The 14,251-nt window shown below is 41.8% G+C and overlaps 1 protein-coding gene across 2 annotated transcripts in view; it reads right to left on the minus strand.

Moving 5' to 3' along the window:
* Positions 1 to 464: 464 nt before the first annotated feature.
* The window catches only part of DDX54 (DEAD-box helicase 54), a 40,073-nt gene continuing 26,286 nt past the window's right edge, over positions 465 to 14,251 (minus strand). The window contains exons 14-20 of one of the 2 annotated variants that reach the window (XM_077461254.1): positions 10,943 to 11,016; positions 9,580 to 9,774; positions 9,353 to 9,498; positions 5,878 to 5,985; positions 5,519 to 5,623; positions 2,708 to 2,802; positions 465 to 1,106 (exon numbers count right to left, since the gene is read on the minus strand). In XM_077461254.1, coding sequence (XP_077317380.1) covers positions 850 to 1,106; positions 2,708 to 2,802; positions 5,519 to 5,623; positions 5,878 to 5,985; positions 9,353 to 9,498; positions 9,580 to 9,774; positions 10,943 to 11,016 — 980 coding nt within the window. In that variant the 3' untranslated portion in view covers positions 465 to 849. Of the gene's footprint in view, positions 1,107 to 2,707; positions 2,803 to 5,518; positions 5,624 to 5,877; positions 5,986 to 9,352; positions 9,775 to 10,942; positions 11,017 to 14,251 lie in introns of both variants that reach the window. The other variant, XM_077461253.1, reaches the window with a different exon arrangement.

Genomic DNA, 14,251 nt, shown 5'->3' on the forward strand with positions numbered 1-14,251 from the left:
AATCGTTCCTTTTCTCCACTGCACTAACTGCGAATTCAGATCTGCAAATTTACAGTAAAAATACAGTGCAATAGAGAGCAACTCCTTTCCAATTGCTTACAATGGTTTCAGGGTTGTTATTCATCATGAGTGCCAATGCATTGAAGCCATGCCGTCTTTGGCATAGGGCTTGGAGAGCAATGGGTAATCATAGTCAGGTTGAGGTAGGCCAAAAGGGGAAAAAGCCATTCACTGTAAACAATTCTATTTAAAAACACAAGGAAATTTTTATGTAACCACTTACATAAAAATAAATATATTTAAAATGTTCCCTATTCAAGTGATGGTTTAGCAGATTAAACATGTTTTATCAAATGTATAAATTTGATAAACACGATGGAAATAAACAGCAATCCCACCATGTTATCGTATACTGGTAATACCATTTGGAAATAACAGAATAAACATCACAAAAACTCTGAAAATCTAGCCAATGTATTTAATAAGGTTCAAAAACCATTTGCAATAGCCATGTGTTCTTATGTTTGCCATGTTTTGCTGTCCAGATGTAGAAGTATCTGCAATGCAGTCCTGGGGTGTTTGGCCTCCATTCTTTTGTGTCCACTGAGGGAAGAAGACTGTTTTTATCCAAAAGATAAATCAATCTTCATGCTCTGAAGGTAAATTTGCCAAGCTTCTGTCTATTTGAGCAAAGTTGAAACTGTTCAAGCCTTGAATCAGGAACCCATTAAATGCCTGTCCAATACAGACCAATGTAGTGTTCCTTTGCGCAGCAAGTACATTTATTCCAAATGAGCCATGTGGTGGTCTAAATTACCAGGCAAGTGCTTATCTATCTGCTTGGAAGTGTCAAGATCTTTTCTTCATCTTTCCTTTCTTAAATCCATTGCTCTTCCCTCTGCCAAAAGCAGTTTTCCTCATTTCCTGTACTCTCTGCTTCGTTTTATTTTTCAGCTTTTTCATTCCACCACTTTGTAAGAAACGCTGCTTATCCTGTAATCTTCTCTGCTTGAGAATCTGCTGTTTGGTGCGCAGCTCAGAGCGGATCTTGCCACGGGGGCCTGATGCCTCTGTACGGGGCAAGCTTCGAGAGCCACCACGTCCACCTGTTGACAATGCACAAGGATTACACAGTAGCACATTTCCATATATTTATTTTTCTACACTTGAATTCCAAATGACTCTACAAGCGTGAAGACAATTAGTAAGGGTGCAAAACATGGTAAAAGCAATTATTTAAGTATCCATTCAAAAGACTTCGAGTTTGATATCCATTTGTAACAAATGGCCCCTGTCCCCACCTATAACTGGCCTTCACAGCAAGGTGCAATGGAAGGGCAAACGCATGAAAGACAAAAACAGAACATTCCATAGCTCAACCCATCAACCAGTCTGCCAACCGACCAAATTAACCTGTCCAACAGTCTGCGTTAAAAACGGGTTTAGTTAGCACGCATTTGCAAACGCATGCGTAAGCTGCAAGGCCACTTCATGGCACCCTGTGTATTGCTTGCAGTCCCAACGCTACTGAATTTATAAGCGTCTCCACAATGGAAGTACATGCATTAAATGGATAGATGAGGCAGCCCAATCCCCTTTAAAGGCAAATGTGTGCTAACTAAACCCGTTTTTAACACAGACTGTTGGACAGGTTAATTTGGTCGGTTGGCAGACTGGTTGGTGAGTTGAGCTATGGAATATTCTGCTTTTGTCTTTCTTGATATCAATTTGACCTAACAGTGGGCATTAGAGACTGTTCACACTGGGGTCGCCTGTGCGTTAGCGGTAAAGCACCACTCATTATAGCTGCGCTTTTTGCCTGCTAGCGGAGCGCTTTTAACCCCAAAGATGGGGTTAAAAACTGTCCATGTTGCTGCGTTCCAAAACCCTGCCCATTCATTGTAATGGGCAGGGGCGTTTTGGGAGCGCTGTATACAGTGCTCCCAAACGGCTCCAAGGATGTTGCTTGCAGAACTTTTTCTAACGTCCCGCAAGCGCACCTCCCCAGCGTGAAAGCACTTTTCAGGTGGCATGGGAGGCAGGCGGCATGGGAGGCAGTTTTCAGTTTTCTAGCGCTAAAACACCTGAAAACTGCCTTGGTGTAGAAGAGCTCTTAAAGTGATTGTAAAGTCATTCTATGCATTCAGATAAAAAGTCTTCTGAGTGGAGCAGCCCCCCCTAATACAAACCTGAGCCCATCTTTGTCCATAACTGCCTGGGCCATCCCGGGACTCTCACTCCTGAATGGCTAAAGACACAGCAGCGGCACCATTAACCCGCTGTGTCAAAGTCGGTCAGCCAAAGAGGAGAGAAAGGATGCGAGGCATCGGCTCCGTGTCTCAATGGACACAGGAAGCTGTGGCTTGGGTGACCCCAAAGCAAGCTTCTTGCTGTGGGGGTACTCACCAGGAGGGAGGGACAGGAGGATCTGATTTGCTCTGTGCAAATCCAACTGCCCAGAGCAGATAAGTATACCAAGTTTTTTTTTTTTTTTTAGAAAAACAATAAGACTTTACAATCACTTTAAGTAAAGGCTGCAAGTCAGGTCACATTTTTCTCCTACAGTAGCCAGCCTTGTAACAAACACAATACCTAACAGAATAGCTAGCTTGTCTATACATTTTTGTAACATTTTAATTTTCCGTACAGTATCATGAAATCTACTCTCAAATATATACTTGAATGTCAACTACTGCTGAACACTTACCTCTTCCCTTTCTATGTGTTCTTCCTGTCTGTATCCCTTCATCTTCCTCAGAGTCCTGGTCATCAATCTTGTACTTTTTCTTCCAGTCCTCATATCTACAAATTGTAAAGGACTAAAAGCACACTCATTTGCAAACATAACCTTGTTACACACTATCTGAAGTTCAGACACTGAGAATACTGCTACAAATTTAGATACAAAAGGAGGGTTAGGTTTTTTTTTTTTACTTACATACATTACAAGATATTATCTTGAAGATGCAAGTCTATACTTGATATAAATGGTGTTAGTGTATACTGCGCATGCATTGTGATTTTCCAATATGAGCTCATACTACACTTAAGTAAAAGCTCTCCATTGAGAATACAGATAGACTTAAAGCATAGGTTAACCCAAACAAAATGGATCTTGCTCCTTTAAAGCATGTTATATGACACAGTGCTTGTGCTGTGTCCTTTGGACCTGTATCTGTCAGACAGGGAGGGGAGAGATGCAGCACGTCACATGACCGCTGATCAGCGCTCACAAATAAAGGTATATACGGCTTTTATTTTTTTATACAACCCACACAGGGGGGCATATCCTTAGGAGACCAAGCAGATGATATAAAGTAAGACATGTGGGTTAAGAACCCCTTTAAAACAAGCATCTGTTCTTTTTATTTTCTTGCAAGAGCTACAGACAATGCTGCACAACAAAAAAAAAAAAGAAAATTGGATTTTGACTTCAGTAAAATCAATTTCCTGGAGTACAGTACAATATGCAGGTTTCGTTAAATCATTATGACTGGGTTATATGCAGCTACGTTGAGGTGACTGGACAATAGCAAAAAAGAGGCTGCAGAGAAATCCCCTATAACCACTCACAGCTAGTCTCAGTTTTGCAGCAATCAGTAGGAAGATCATAAAGATCCGATGTACTGTACAGTACTTAAGAAAAAAAAAAAAAAAGCTGATTTTACAGGCAAATTAAAAATCCTTTTACTGATCCTACAGTACAGGACAAGGGCTTTATAAAATCATTATGGCTGGGGCATGCAAAAGCAGTCCAACTGAGGGGTCGGCAACACAGCGAACAACAAACTAGAGCACATAATCAACAAGGTTAAAAAAAAATAATAAAAGGCTCAAAAGTCTAGGGCCTCACAAACTTGTCCTTGTGCCATACCAAGACAGGCTCCTTATGGGATCAGGTCACTAACTTAGACTCTCCTTGCCATGGCAATAGACTTTTCCAGCAAAGTTGCTAACGGGGAAAGATCTATGATAAGTTCAATGGGTGGATGGAGTGACTGGGTACCACTTCGTAGGAGGTCACCCTGAGACCCAAGACCCTTTAGCAAGCAGAAATTGTTATTATAGGTACTTATAAACATCAATTTACACAGCACTTTACATCTAAATTATACATTCACATCAGTCCCTGCCCACAAGGAGCTTACAATCTAAGGTTCTTAACGCATACATACACATAGTACAGGCAGGTAGTGTTGTGGTGGTGATTCGAACCAACAACCCTGGTACAAGAACAAAGGAACAGAAGTCTGTCATGAAGCAGGTTCTAGAGAAAGCCATGTCCAGCATCGGACCCAGGTACTCCAGTCTTAGATCTAGATGCATCTAGCAATGAAATCTGGAGGTTGAGGATCCAACCGAAGTTCTACCAAGCCTGCACTGTCTGCTGGCTGAAAGGGAGGACTAGTCCTTCAAACAGGAAGAGTGACAAACTGGTAATTCTGATTGCCCACTACAAAATGCAGATAGTGTTAAGATAGAAATACATGAATGTGCAGCTAGGCATTCTGGATGTCTACTGAGGCAAGAACTGACCTAGAAATTTTCATGCAAAAGTTAACATGTAGGAACAAGTTGAGTGTCTCCAGATCCAGAATGGGTCAAACTCCCTATTCAATTTGGGAACTATGAGGTAGAAACCTTGAAAGTGGTCTTCTGTTGGTACAGGGGTAATGACCCCTTTCTCCAAGATTTGCTGCAGCAGATCTGCTCACTATGATTGAGAGGGAGACAAGTGGGAGAGCATGAAGTGGAGGAGGTAGAATGCCAAACTAATTTGTAGCCCCTGAAAACTACATTCTGGACCCAGATGTCTTAACATCACTGTGAAAAGGTCTTGGCGCCAGTCTTGGCTGAATGGACATCCATGTCTTACAATCGTATGTTCCTGTCTTGGGATTAATATTAGAAGACTGAAAGGAACCCTTCTTAAACAAAGGAATGGACCTACTGGTAGAGGTGCAAGCTTAACCAAGTAGGGATCAATTATGCGTTCACCTTCAAAAAGTGTAACTGCACAGGGTCTTTTTTTGACCTGCATTTGTGCCAGAGAAACCTGTGTGTGTATATAAACCAACAGTTCATTCTGGAAATTAGAAGAAGTGAATCAGGCAAGCCATTCGTGTGGAAGCGTAAGGCTGTAAGCAAAAGAACCAGCTGACTACAGAGGGAGAGAGTTTTTAAGCACTTTTAGCAACAAAATTTAATTTCTTCAGCTTCTTTATCTTTTAATCCTTGCCTATAGTCCGGTTTAAGCTGGTGCCACGTCCAGTATCCCAGGTTTTCCAAAAATCTTTACTTTTTGTTTACATCTGTGTTTATTTGTTCAGCGGCTGCTTTACATATATATGCATTGAAATTTGTCATTTGCATTAACATTGGAAATCATATTTTATATATGTGTGCTGCATATATGTTCAATTAACTTCATTAGCTGCTTAGCGCCGAGTGGTGTAAATAAGCCTTTAATATACTAAGATAACTATAACAACCTAATAAATAAGCCACAAAAGGATACTTGTTTGTCTTATAAGAGCTGCTGATCAGTCTTCCACTCTCTGTCCTTACTTTCCTTTTATCCTCATGTCCTCCGGCTCCCACAAACTTCTTTTTCTTACGATCCCTAAATGGAAAGACAAAGCGAGTATATGTTTAAGCGTAGCGTCATATTTATATTAAAAGGAAGTGGGCAATTTTAAAAAAATAAATCCCAGCGCCGCTCCCTGCCCCCCAGCCAAAAAAAATAAAAAAATAAAAAAAAATAAGCATTATTAAAGTTAGTAGGGAGTCCCCACATTTATTGTGAAAGATAACTTGTAAACTTTACATTTATTCTGTTTAGTAATACAAGGAATGTCAACCCATCCATCAACTCACCACTTCAGGATAGTCTTGTTTTTGTTGAGATCCTCAGCCTGGTCCCCAAGCAGATCCAGCACTGCCCCTGCTGCTGCCTGCTCAAAGCTGCTGCCTCCAACACACAGTCTATATTAAAACAAATAATAAAAATACAATACCGGTAGTTTAAGTTGAAGAAGTTTACCAGGTATCCCAAAAAAAAACTCACAAATATGAAAAAACTAAAAGTAGTAAATATGTCACAGACCTGTGGAAAGGGTATAATCAGCTTTACTTTAACTGCAACCAACTTTAATGTATACAACTTAACTAAGAATTCAGGCCACTGAAACGGTTTTCTTAAAGTAGTTTTAAACCCTTACGTAAACCCAGTTTAGTGACTTTCCTCAGACGATACACTGAGATAAGACAAATCCGCCTAATTTGTACCTGTTTATCTGCAGCCTCCTCTTCTATATATCCCTTCAAAGGTCTGGATTTATAAAGCTTGTCTGAGCTGTCAGAAAACAAGGGACGAAGAGCTGAAGTTATACTCTGCAGACCTCAGTGAGGAGAGCTCTGAGAGCTGATTGGAGAGAAGGGCCACAACCCCTCTCCACAAAGCACACATGAACAGAGCTGAGGCGGTCAATCAGCTGGGAGTTCCCTCCCCTGTCACGTTTTTCTCTTGGTGTCCGGAAAACTTGTCAGACGTGACTCGTGCAGATAGCAGGGTCTACAATGGCTCTAAATCGAGCCCAATTTGAAATAAGCAGAACAAGCCAGGCCTTCCTAGGGAGACTTGTCAAGACTAATTGTGGCATGCTCAGACTAACTACCTTAGTACAAAAAAAAATAGGAAAAACAGTAGAACATATTCCTAGTCACTGAAATAATGAGGAAGTTCCCTGCTGTCCCAAAATATTCCTGGAAATTGAGTTACCAGGCAATGAACTATGATTTCCCTGTCATCTTCCAAGACAGCACATGAAATATGGGAGAAACCAAATATGCAAATGAATACATAGGGATGCATCTATAAAAATTTGCAGAGCGATTTATCATGCGAAATTGCATGTACATCCTTTGTGTGGATGGGGACAAAAAAGGAATGGTACCAAATAATTTCCTCTCCAGGTCAAAAAAGTTTTTTATTCATAAGAATAAAGTAAAATCGGGAAAATACCACATTATAGCCATCTAAAGATGATCATAGGAAATGGATACTTATTTTCTATAATCAACAGCTACATCTCGTGGCCATAATGTGGTATTTTCTGATTGCCTCAATTCTTATGAATATAAAACATTTAACTTGGAGAAGGAAAAAAAAATAAAAAAGCCCAATAACCAGTCGTTTATGCCCCTATTCACACAGAACAAATATACATGCAGTTTCATATTGGCTAATGTCCATTATACATCTATTCAGTGGAAGCACCCTGGAGACTGAACCACATCAAAAAAACTTGTATAGAATGAGAGGACCCCCTTCAACCTCTAGACCTGAACATAACCAAAAGTCTTAGCTGGAACAGAAGTAATTCTATGCGAATTCAGGCAAAAATACAGTCCCGATTCGCACTTGAATCAGTGAACTAGGAGCTCAGACCTAGCAGTAAATTAAAACTGCTCACACCCACAGAAGTGGCAAACATTTAGGCTAGGTTCACACTTAGGCAAATCGTAAAACCCGCATCCAAGTCGCATAGCAGGAGATTGTGACTGGCTCTCTATGGAGCAGGTTCACACATCTCTGCAGCGGCTTTGGTGTGAATTGCACAGGAGCCTCGTGCGTCTTTTGGACCGTTTCAGGTCAGAATTCAGGCTGAAAAAGTGGATGGAGACGCACTGGACTCCTGCTGTGAGCCGCTGCATGTTCTAGTGAGAACCCAGCCTCAAGCCTGGAGGCTATAACCAGTGCAAACAGAAGTCAAACACCTGTATGCAATAACAAGCATTTTTAAGGCTGGGTTCACACATTCCCCGCAATGTAGCCGGTTTACACACCTCCAGGGCGGCCGTGGTCCGCATTTGGAAAGGGTCCCGTGAGTCTTTGGTTCTGATTCAGGTGCGAATTCTGGCAAAAATTCGGACTTGATTCGCACCTGAATTGGTAAACAGGGACGCACCGGACCTCCTGCTGTGAGCCGCAACATCTGCGAGCCCAGCCTTAAAACACACATTTGTCTTCAGAGTTAGTCGAGAAGCCCGTTTCATGATACACATTTTAATTCTCTAGTTCACCCTAGGGGTGGGGCTATTGTGTGTTTGTTGGTTGGGACGTCTGCCTATAACATAACAAAAACAGCCCTGACCCAACCACAGCAGAGATCTAATATAAAAGGAGTGTATAAATAAGGATAAAAGTGAGTGAGTAAATAGCCCCACAAGTGTGGTATAAGTGAAGGAAGAAGTGACTGGGTAAGAATTCCTGCTTACCTGGAGCTGCTGGAACTTTGCAGATTTAGAAGTGATAGTGCTGCAGCACCCAGCACAACACCCCCCCCCCCCCCCCCCATGCTAATCGCGGATAGAAAACTTGCAGTCATGTACTGTGCTTGTAAGAGGCATGCCCATTTACTGATCTGAATCTAGTTTACCCACTCACTTTTGGCATCCGTGAGCCCAGAGACATCAGAAGAAAGCTGGAAGGGATATACTTGACATGCTGCACACACTCAGACTCACATGCCAGCAGTGCATTCACTCCAGTGATTAGCTGCAGGATTTAAGCACCATCAGTGGGAGAAGGTCACATGAACCCCATACCTGGTAGCACCAGGTTTTTGATCCACCAGAGGCAGGAGTAGGAGGGAGTGAATAACTGGGGTGGAGGTCAGGGGCCTTAAGAAACACAATGGCACTTCGACCAGGATGAGCAAGTTGACAGTGGGGGAGATTCGCTAAAACTGGAGCGCACAGAATCTAGTGCAGCTCTGCATTGAAACCAATCAGCTTCCAGGTTCTATTGTCAAAGCTTAGTTGAACAAAGCTGAATTTAGAAGCAGGTTGGTTACTACGCACAGCTGCACCAGATTCTGTGTGCAACAGTTTTAGAAAATCTTCCTCAGTCTCTCTTTAGAGGTAACACAACTGAAGAAAGTGTAAGTTTACCTTTATAGAATATCTGTAAGGCAACCTTACAATGGGGAAACATTACTCCACCCCACCCCCCCCGGTTCGCTGGTCCGGGAATATGAAAAATCTCGGCGGCCTCAGCACGTACGGACAAGAAACTTTCTAAATGGTCACATGGATGGCACTGACCAATCAGAATCCATCTAGCCCACCTTGTCAGCACTGCAAAGAGAAAACCAGGAGGATTTCAAATCCCCAGACCAGTGAAGCGGCTTCCTGGTGCCTGACAGTAGGATGGGAAAATACCTTCTGTAAAGGTGAACTTGCACTTTAAGGACACAAAAGTGCTTGCAATGTTTTTATTAAATATTTAGCAATGAAAGTTCACTTTGTGTATGTCTAACTCTTGTCTGCATGCAGTCATGCTCCCTACCCTTTTTCACTCTCAAAGTCCTTCGGTCTGTATGGGATGTAATTCTCTGTATCCTGAGTAGGTCCCGCTTTCTCTCTCTTCCTGCCACTTTCAGTATCTGTATTATCTGGCCACTTCCTCTTTCCAAGTACTTGTGAGAAGAATCCCTGGTAAAATTGACATAAACCATCAGGACAGATATTTAAAGGCAGGGGATCCATGCAAGATTCTGAGGCTACATCAGTTACCTCCATATTTTCTTCAGCACTGTCTTGGCTGGCTGGCAGATTAGGTTTAACACTGGCTTGAGACTGTGCTGTATTATTCGCTTTCTCTTCTTGCAAACGCTGGAATTTAGAGATGACCTTGTAATCTTGATTTCTCTTGGCACGCATTACTTCACTGGCAGGTGTCTTATTAGTGGCATTTATCTCAAAGATTGTCTAGGGACAAAATGATGTGGAAAGTAGAACAGTAATTGCAAAATATGATAGAAAACATAATTAGAAACCGTAATCAATCCTTTAGCACCGAATGCCTCATTACTGTTGCAATGTAACTAGTTTCAAAAGATTTGAGGCCAGACTTCCACTGCCTTAGACAAAAAGACCAAGTGGCTCCCAGTGTTCAAACAGCCTGCAAAGTGAGGTGCAGGCTCTGCCTCTGCTGATCCTAACGAGTGCACAACTAAGGCCGGCCATAAATGGCTGAGATGCAAACCGTAAATGGGCAAGCTGAATGTTCAAGTTGATTGATCAACTTGTTACAATCAAACGAAGGAAACTCAGCAGCACCACCAGTGTAAAAATGGTAGTTTATTGGAAATCCTTTAAAACAAAGACATCTCCTGTGGCTTCAGCAAATGCATTTCACACACCCGTGCTTAGTCATTGCTATGAGAGCAATGACTAAGCATGGGTATGTGAAACATGCTCGCTGAAGCCACAGGAGATTTGTGTGTGCGCAAGTTGTGTCCTCGTTTTTAAAGGATTTCCAATAAACTACAATTTTTGTAGTGCCGTCATTTTTCCTTCATTTGATTGTTAATTCATCCTCTGGCTGTGGACCAAGGCTGGCACTCACAATTATTACAGCAGGAGAGATCTCATACTCTACCTGGAGCAGTGCAATCTTTGTGATATACTTTGATCGATCAACTTGATCGATCAAAGTATAAAAAAATAAAAATACATAATCTTAAATAGATAGCTAAACACAGGATTGAGAAACACCAACAAAACAAAAAATAAAAAAGGAAGAAAAAATAAAAAGCTACAAAATAGGGCATGTTAGGTGAAAAATATGGCAGCTGTTACTAGTTTGTTTTTTGAAAGTGTGGACACTGGGTCTTCCACCGTGATCTTTTCTTCTCTAAATGGCAATTCACCGATGTGTGTGCACATATCAGCTGGGGGGTGGGGGGGGGGGGGGAGAGTGGATATGTACATGATCTGATACATACACACTCACTCTAGGTCGGTGATTCACTGAACAATAAAGAACAAAGACAGTCGGCAAGTCATCAAAAACAGCTTATAAATGTATCTCTTGACAGGTCCCATTTAAAACTCAGGCAAAGGCAAAAAATTGTTCAAGTGTAACGTAGCTTACCGCTTTTGATTTATAAGATTTAATGCTGTCCACAAACTTCAGTCTCTGAATTTCTTCCCCACCAAGTCGAGACACTGAAAAAGCACAAATTCAAGGCAAAGAGGAATGAGATAAGAATAGAATTTACAGATGGAAACAAAAGAAATGAGAGACATAGGCATTCAAATCCACCATCTTCTACAGAATGGTGATATACACCCCACTTGAAAACAAACACATTTTGGGCCAATTCACTATTAAACACCTTGTTCTACTTACAAATTAAACACTACTTAAACTCTATGCAAACCCTTAACGCCTCTTGAAAAACTCTGTTAAACAAAACCCCCAACGACATCTCATTTCGACTGTACAAGACACGTTCTAGGAAAGCACTCGCGCAGACTATGGGAAAGCCTGCAAAGCTTGAGCCCACGACCTTAAAATAAACCTAAATACCAACACCAACTGGGAAAAAAATATATTGTAAAGCGCACAAAGGTTTAATGTGTCTATCCAAGAGAATAATTATAAAATGATGTCCCAATGGTACCGCACACCCCTGTCACTCTACACAAAAATCGACGCTTCCATCTCAGACCAGTGCTGGAGATGCCAACTGGTGATCTTTTGCACATCTGGTGGGACTGCCCACTTGTTCAGCCCTTCTGAAAAAAAGGTCCATAAACACAAAAAATAACATGTTCCCTAGACTACAAATAGCAGACTCAGTGGCTCCAAAACGCAGAACACTCATCCGGGAGAAAAAAAAAAACACAACAACATTTTATATATTTTTATTTTTTTCAAATGACAATTGTTTTTTTTAATTGCATTTTAGTGCAAATATGAGATCTGAGGTCTCTCTGACCCCAGATCTCATATTTAAGAGGACCTGTCATGCTTTTTTCTATTACAAGGGTTTTTTACATTCTTGTAATAGGAATAAAAGTGACAATTTTTTTATTTTTATTCTCCCTGTCCTGCCAAGCTTGCGTGCAGAAGCGAATGCATACGTGAGTAGCGCCCGCATAGGAAAGCAGTGTGTAAAACCACACGTGAGGTATCGATGCGATCCGTAGAGCGAGAGCAATAATTCTACCCCTAGACCTCCTCTGTAACCCAAAACATGCAACCTGTAGAATTTTTTAAACATCGCCTATGGAGATTTTAAAGGGTAAAAGTTTGTCACCATTCCATGAGCAGACGCAATTTTGACGCGTGACATGTTGGGTATCAATTTACTCGGTGTAACATTATTTTTCACAATATAAAAAAAAAAATTAAAAAAAAAAAAAAAAAAAAAATGGGCCAACTTTACTGTTGTCTTATTTTTTTAATTAAATAAATAATTTTTCCCCAAAAAAGTGCGCTTGTAAGTCCGCTGCACAAATACGGTGTGACAGACAGTATTGCAATGACCACCATTTTATTCTCTTGGTTGTTAGAACTCCTAAACATATATATTTTTTATTCTAAGTAAAGGGGAGGAGATGGGCGGGCAGTGAAAGCTCCATTAGCATTGCTGGTTGTCATACCAACAGCTACCACTAGAGGGCACCAGATTCCAGAAGGAAACATTGGACCGCAGAAGGCCTCATAGCCGCGGCCTCAATTACCGGCCGGCGGCACTGACCGACATGATCACGCCGGGGGGTGTGCACGGAGACAGGATATCCCCAGCTGTGCTGCCTTAGGCGCCAGGTCGCTAATTCTAGCCGCAAATGCGACCTGACGCCTGGGGTTTGTCGAGCCCTGGTTTAATGTCACGCTCAATCTACTCAAGCAAGAACGCAGAAGAGCTGATCGAGTATGGAGAAGAAACCCTACCAAGGAAAACCACACAGACTACAAAGCACTCACAGTGAAATACCACAAAGCTATCTTCAAAGCGAAAAAATAAAATTTCTCCAACACCATCTCATCTGCCTTAAACCGCCCTCGGGAACTTTTCTAAACAGTCGCCCAATCAATGAACCCTACCTGCTTAGAGCCCCCAGCAAACGAAACTCAAGAATTCTGCAATGAGTTATCAGATTTTTCATCAACAAAATCACCAACATCAGGAAGACAATTAACCAGAAAAAAAAAAAAACAATCAACCTTATTCAACCAAAAGAAAAAAGAAGATACCGACACAAACATCACAAAAGCACAAAAGCACCAAATTTTTCTCTGAAACCAATCTCCACCGACACCACTAAAAACATAATCAAAAGCCTCCGAGATAGCACATCACCAATCGACATCATTCCCACAAAACTCCTGAAAGAATGTTCTGAAATCTTGGCTCCTACCATAACACACCTGATAAATCATCAAAGAACGGAGTGTTCTGACCGACCTCAAGCAAGGCATCATCAAACCCCTGCTAAAGAAACCCAACCTTGACCCACAAGACCCTAACGCAGACCGATAACAAGCCTCAACACCATCTCCAAGTTTATGGAGAAAGGGGTAGTACAACAGCTACAACACCATCTGGATACACACAAACTCTTGAACCCTCTGCAATGAGGCTTCCGCCCAGGTCATGGCACAGAAACGGCACTTCTCAAAATATGGGACGACGTCCTCGAAGCAGCAGATGAAGGAGAATCTTGTCTCCTAGTACTGTTGGACCTCAGTGCAGCGTTTGATACAGTGGACCACAATACTCTACTCATCCGCCTCACAGAAGTAGCTGAAGTCTCAGATTCAGATCTACAATGGTTTGCATCCTTCTTAGGAAATCGTTCTCAAACTGTGAAACTAGGAGCCTTCACCTCTGAAACCCGAACAATCTCTTGTGGAGTCCCTCAAGGTTCACAACTGTCAAACAGTGTTCTTCAACATCTACATCCGCCCATTCCTCAAAATCATCAGAATATCAGACCTCTGCTTCCACTCATACGCCGATGACACTCAACGCTACTTTCGCATCACCGGACAAAAAGACCATCATCATCAACTAGAAAAATGCCTCACTTTGATAGACAACTGGATGACCACTAGCTCCCTCAAACTCAACAAATCAAAAATGGAGCTTCTCCTCCTACACGCAAAACAAAATTCCAAAACTAAGACCCCATGGACATCTCCCACCATCATTGGACAGACCATTTCTCCAAGCGCCAAAGCCAAGAGTCTCGGAGTCATCTTTGACTCAGAAATGTCAATGGATGCACAAATTGGAGCAGTAGTCAGCTGATCTCATCATCGCCTCCACCTGCTACGTAGACTCATCTCCTTCATTCCAACTGAGGACAAAGCAGCAGTAGTTGGAACAATCATTAATTCCCGACTCAACTACGCAAATTCCCTTTACATAGTACTACCCCAATATCAACT

This window comes from Lithobates pipiens, unplaced genomic scaffold, assembly GCF_037356315.1.
Source record: "Lithobates pipiens isolate NorthernLeopardFrog02 unplaced genomic scaffold, aLitPip1_a1.2 Scaffold_3, whole genome shotgun sequence".
Lineage (NCBI taxonomy): Eukaryota > Metazoa > Chordata > Amphibia > Anura > Ranidae > Lithobates > Lithobates pipiens.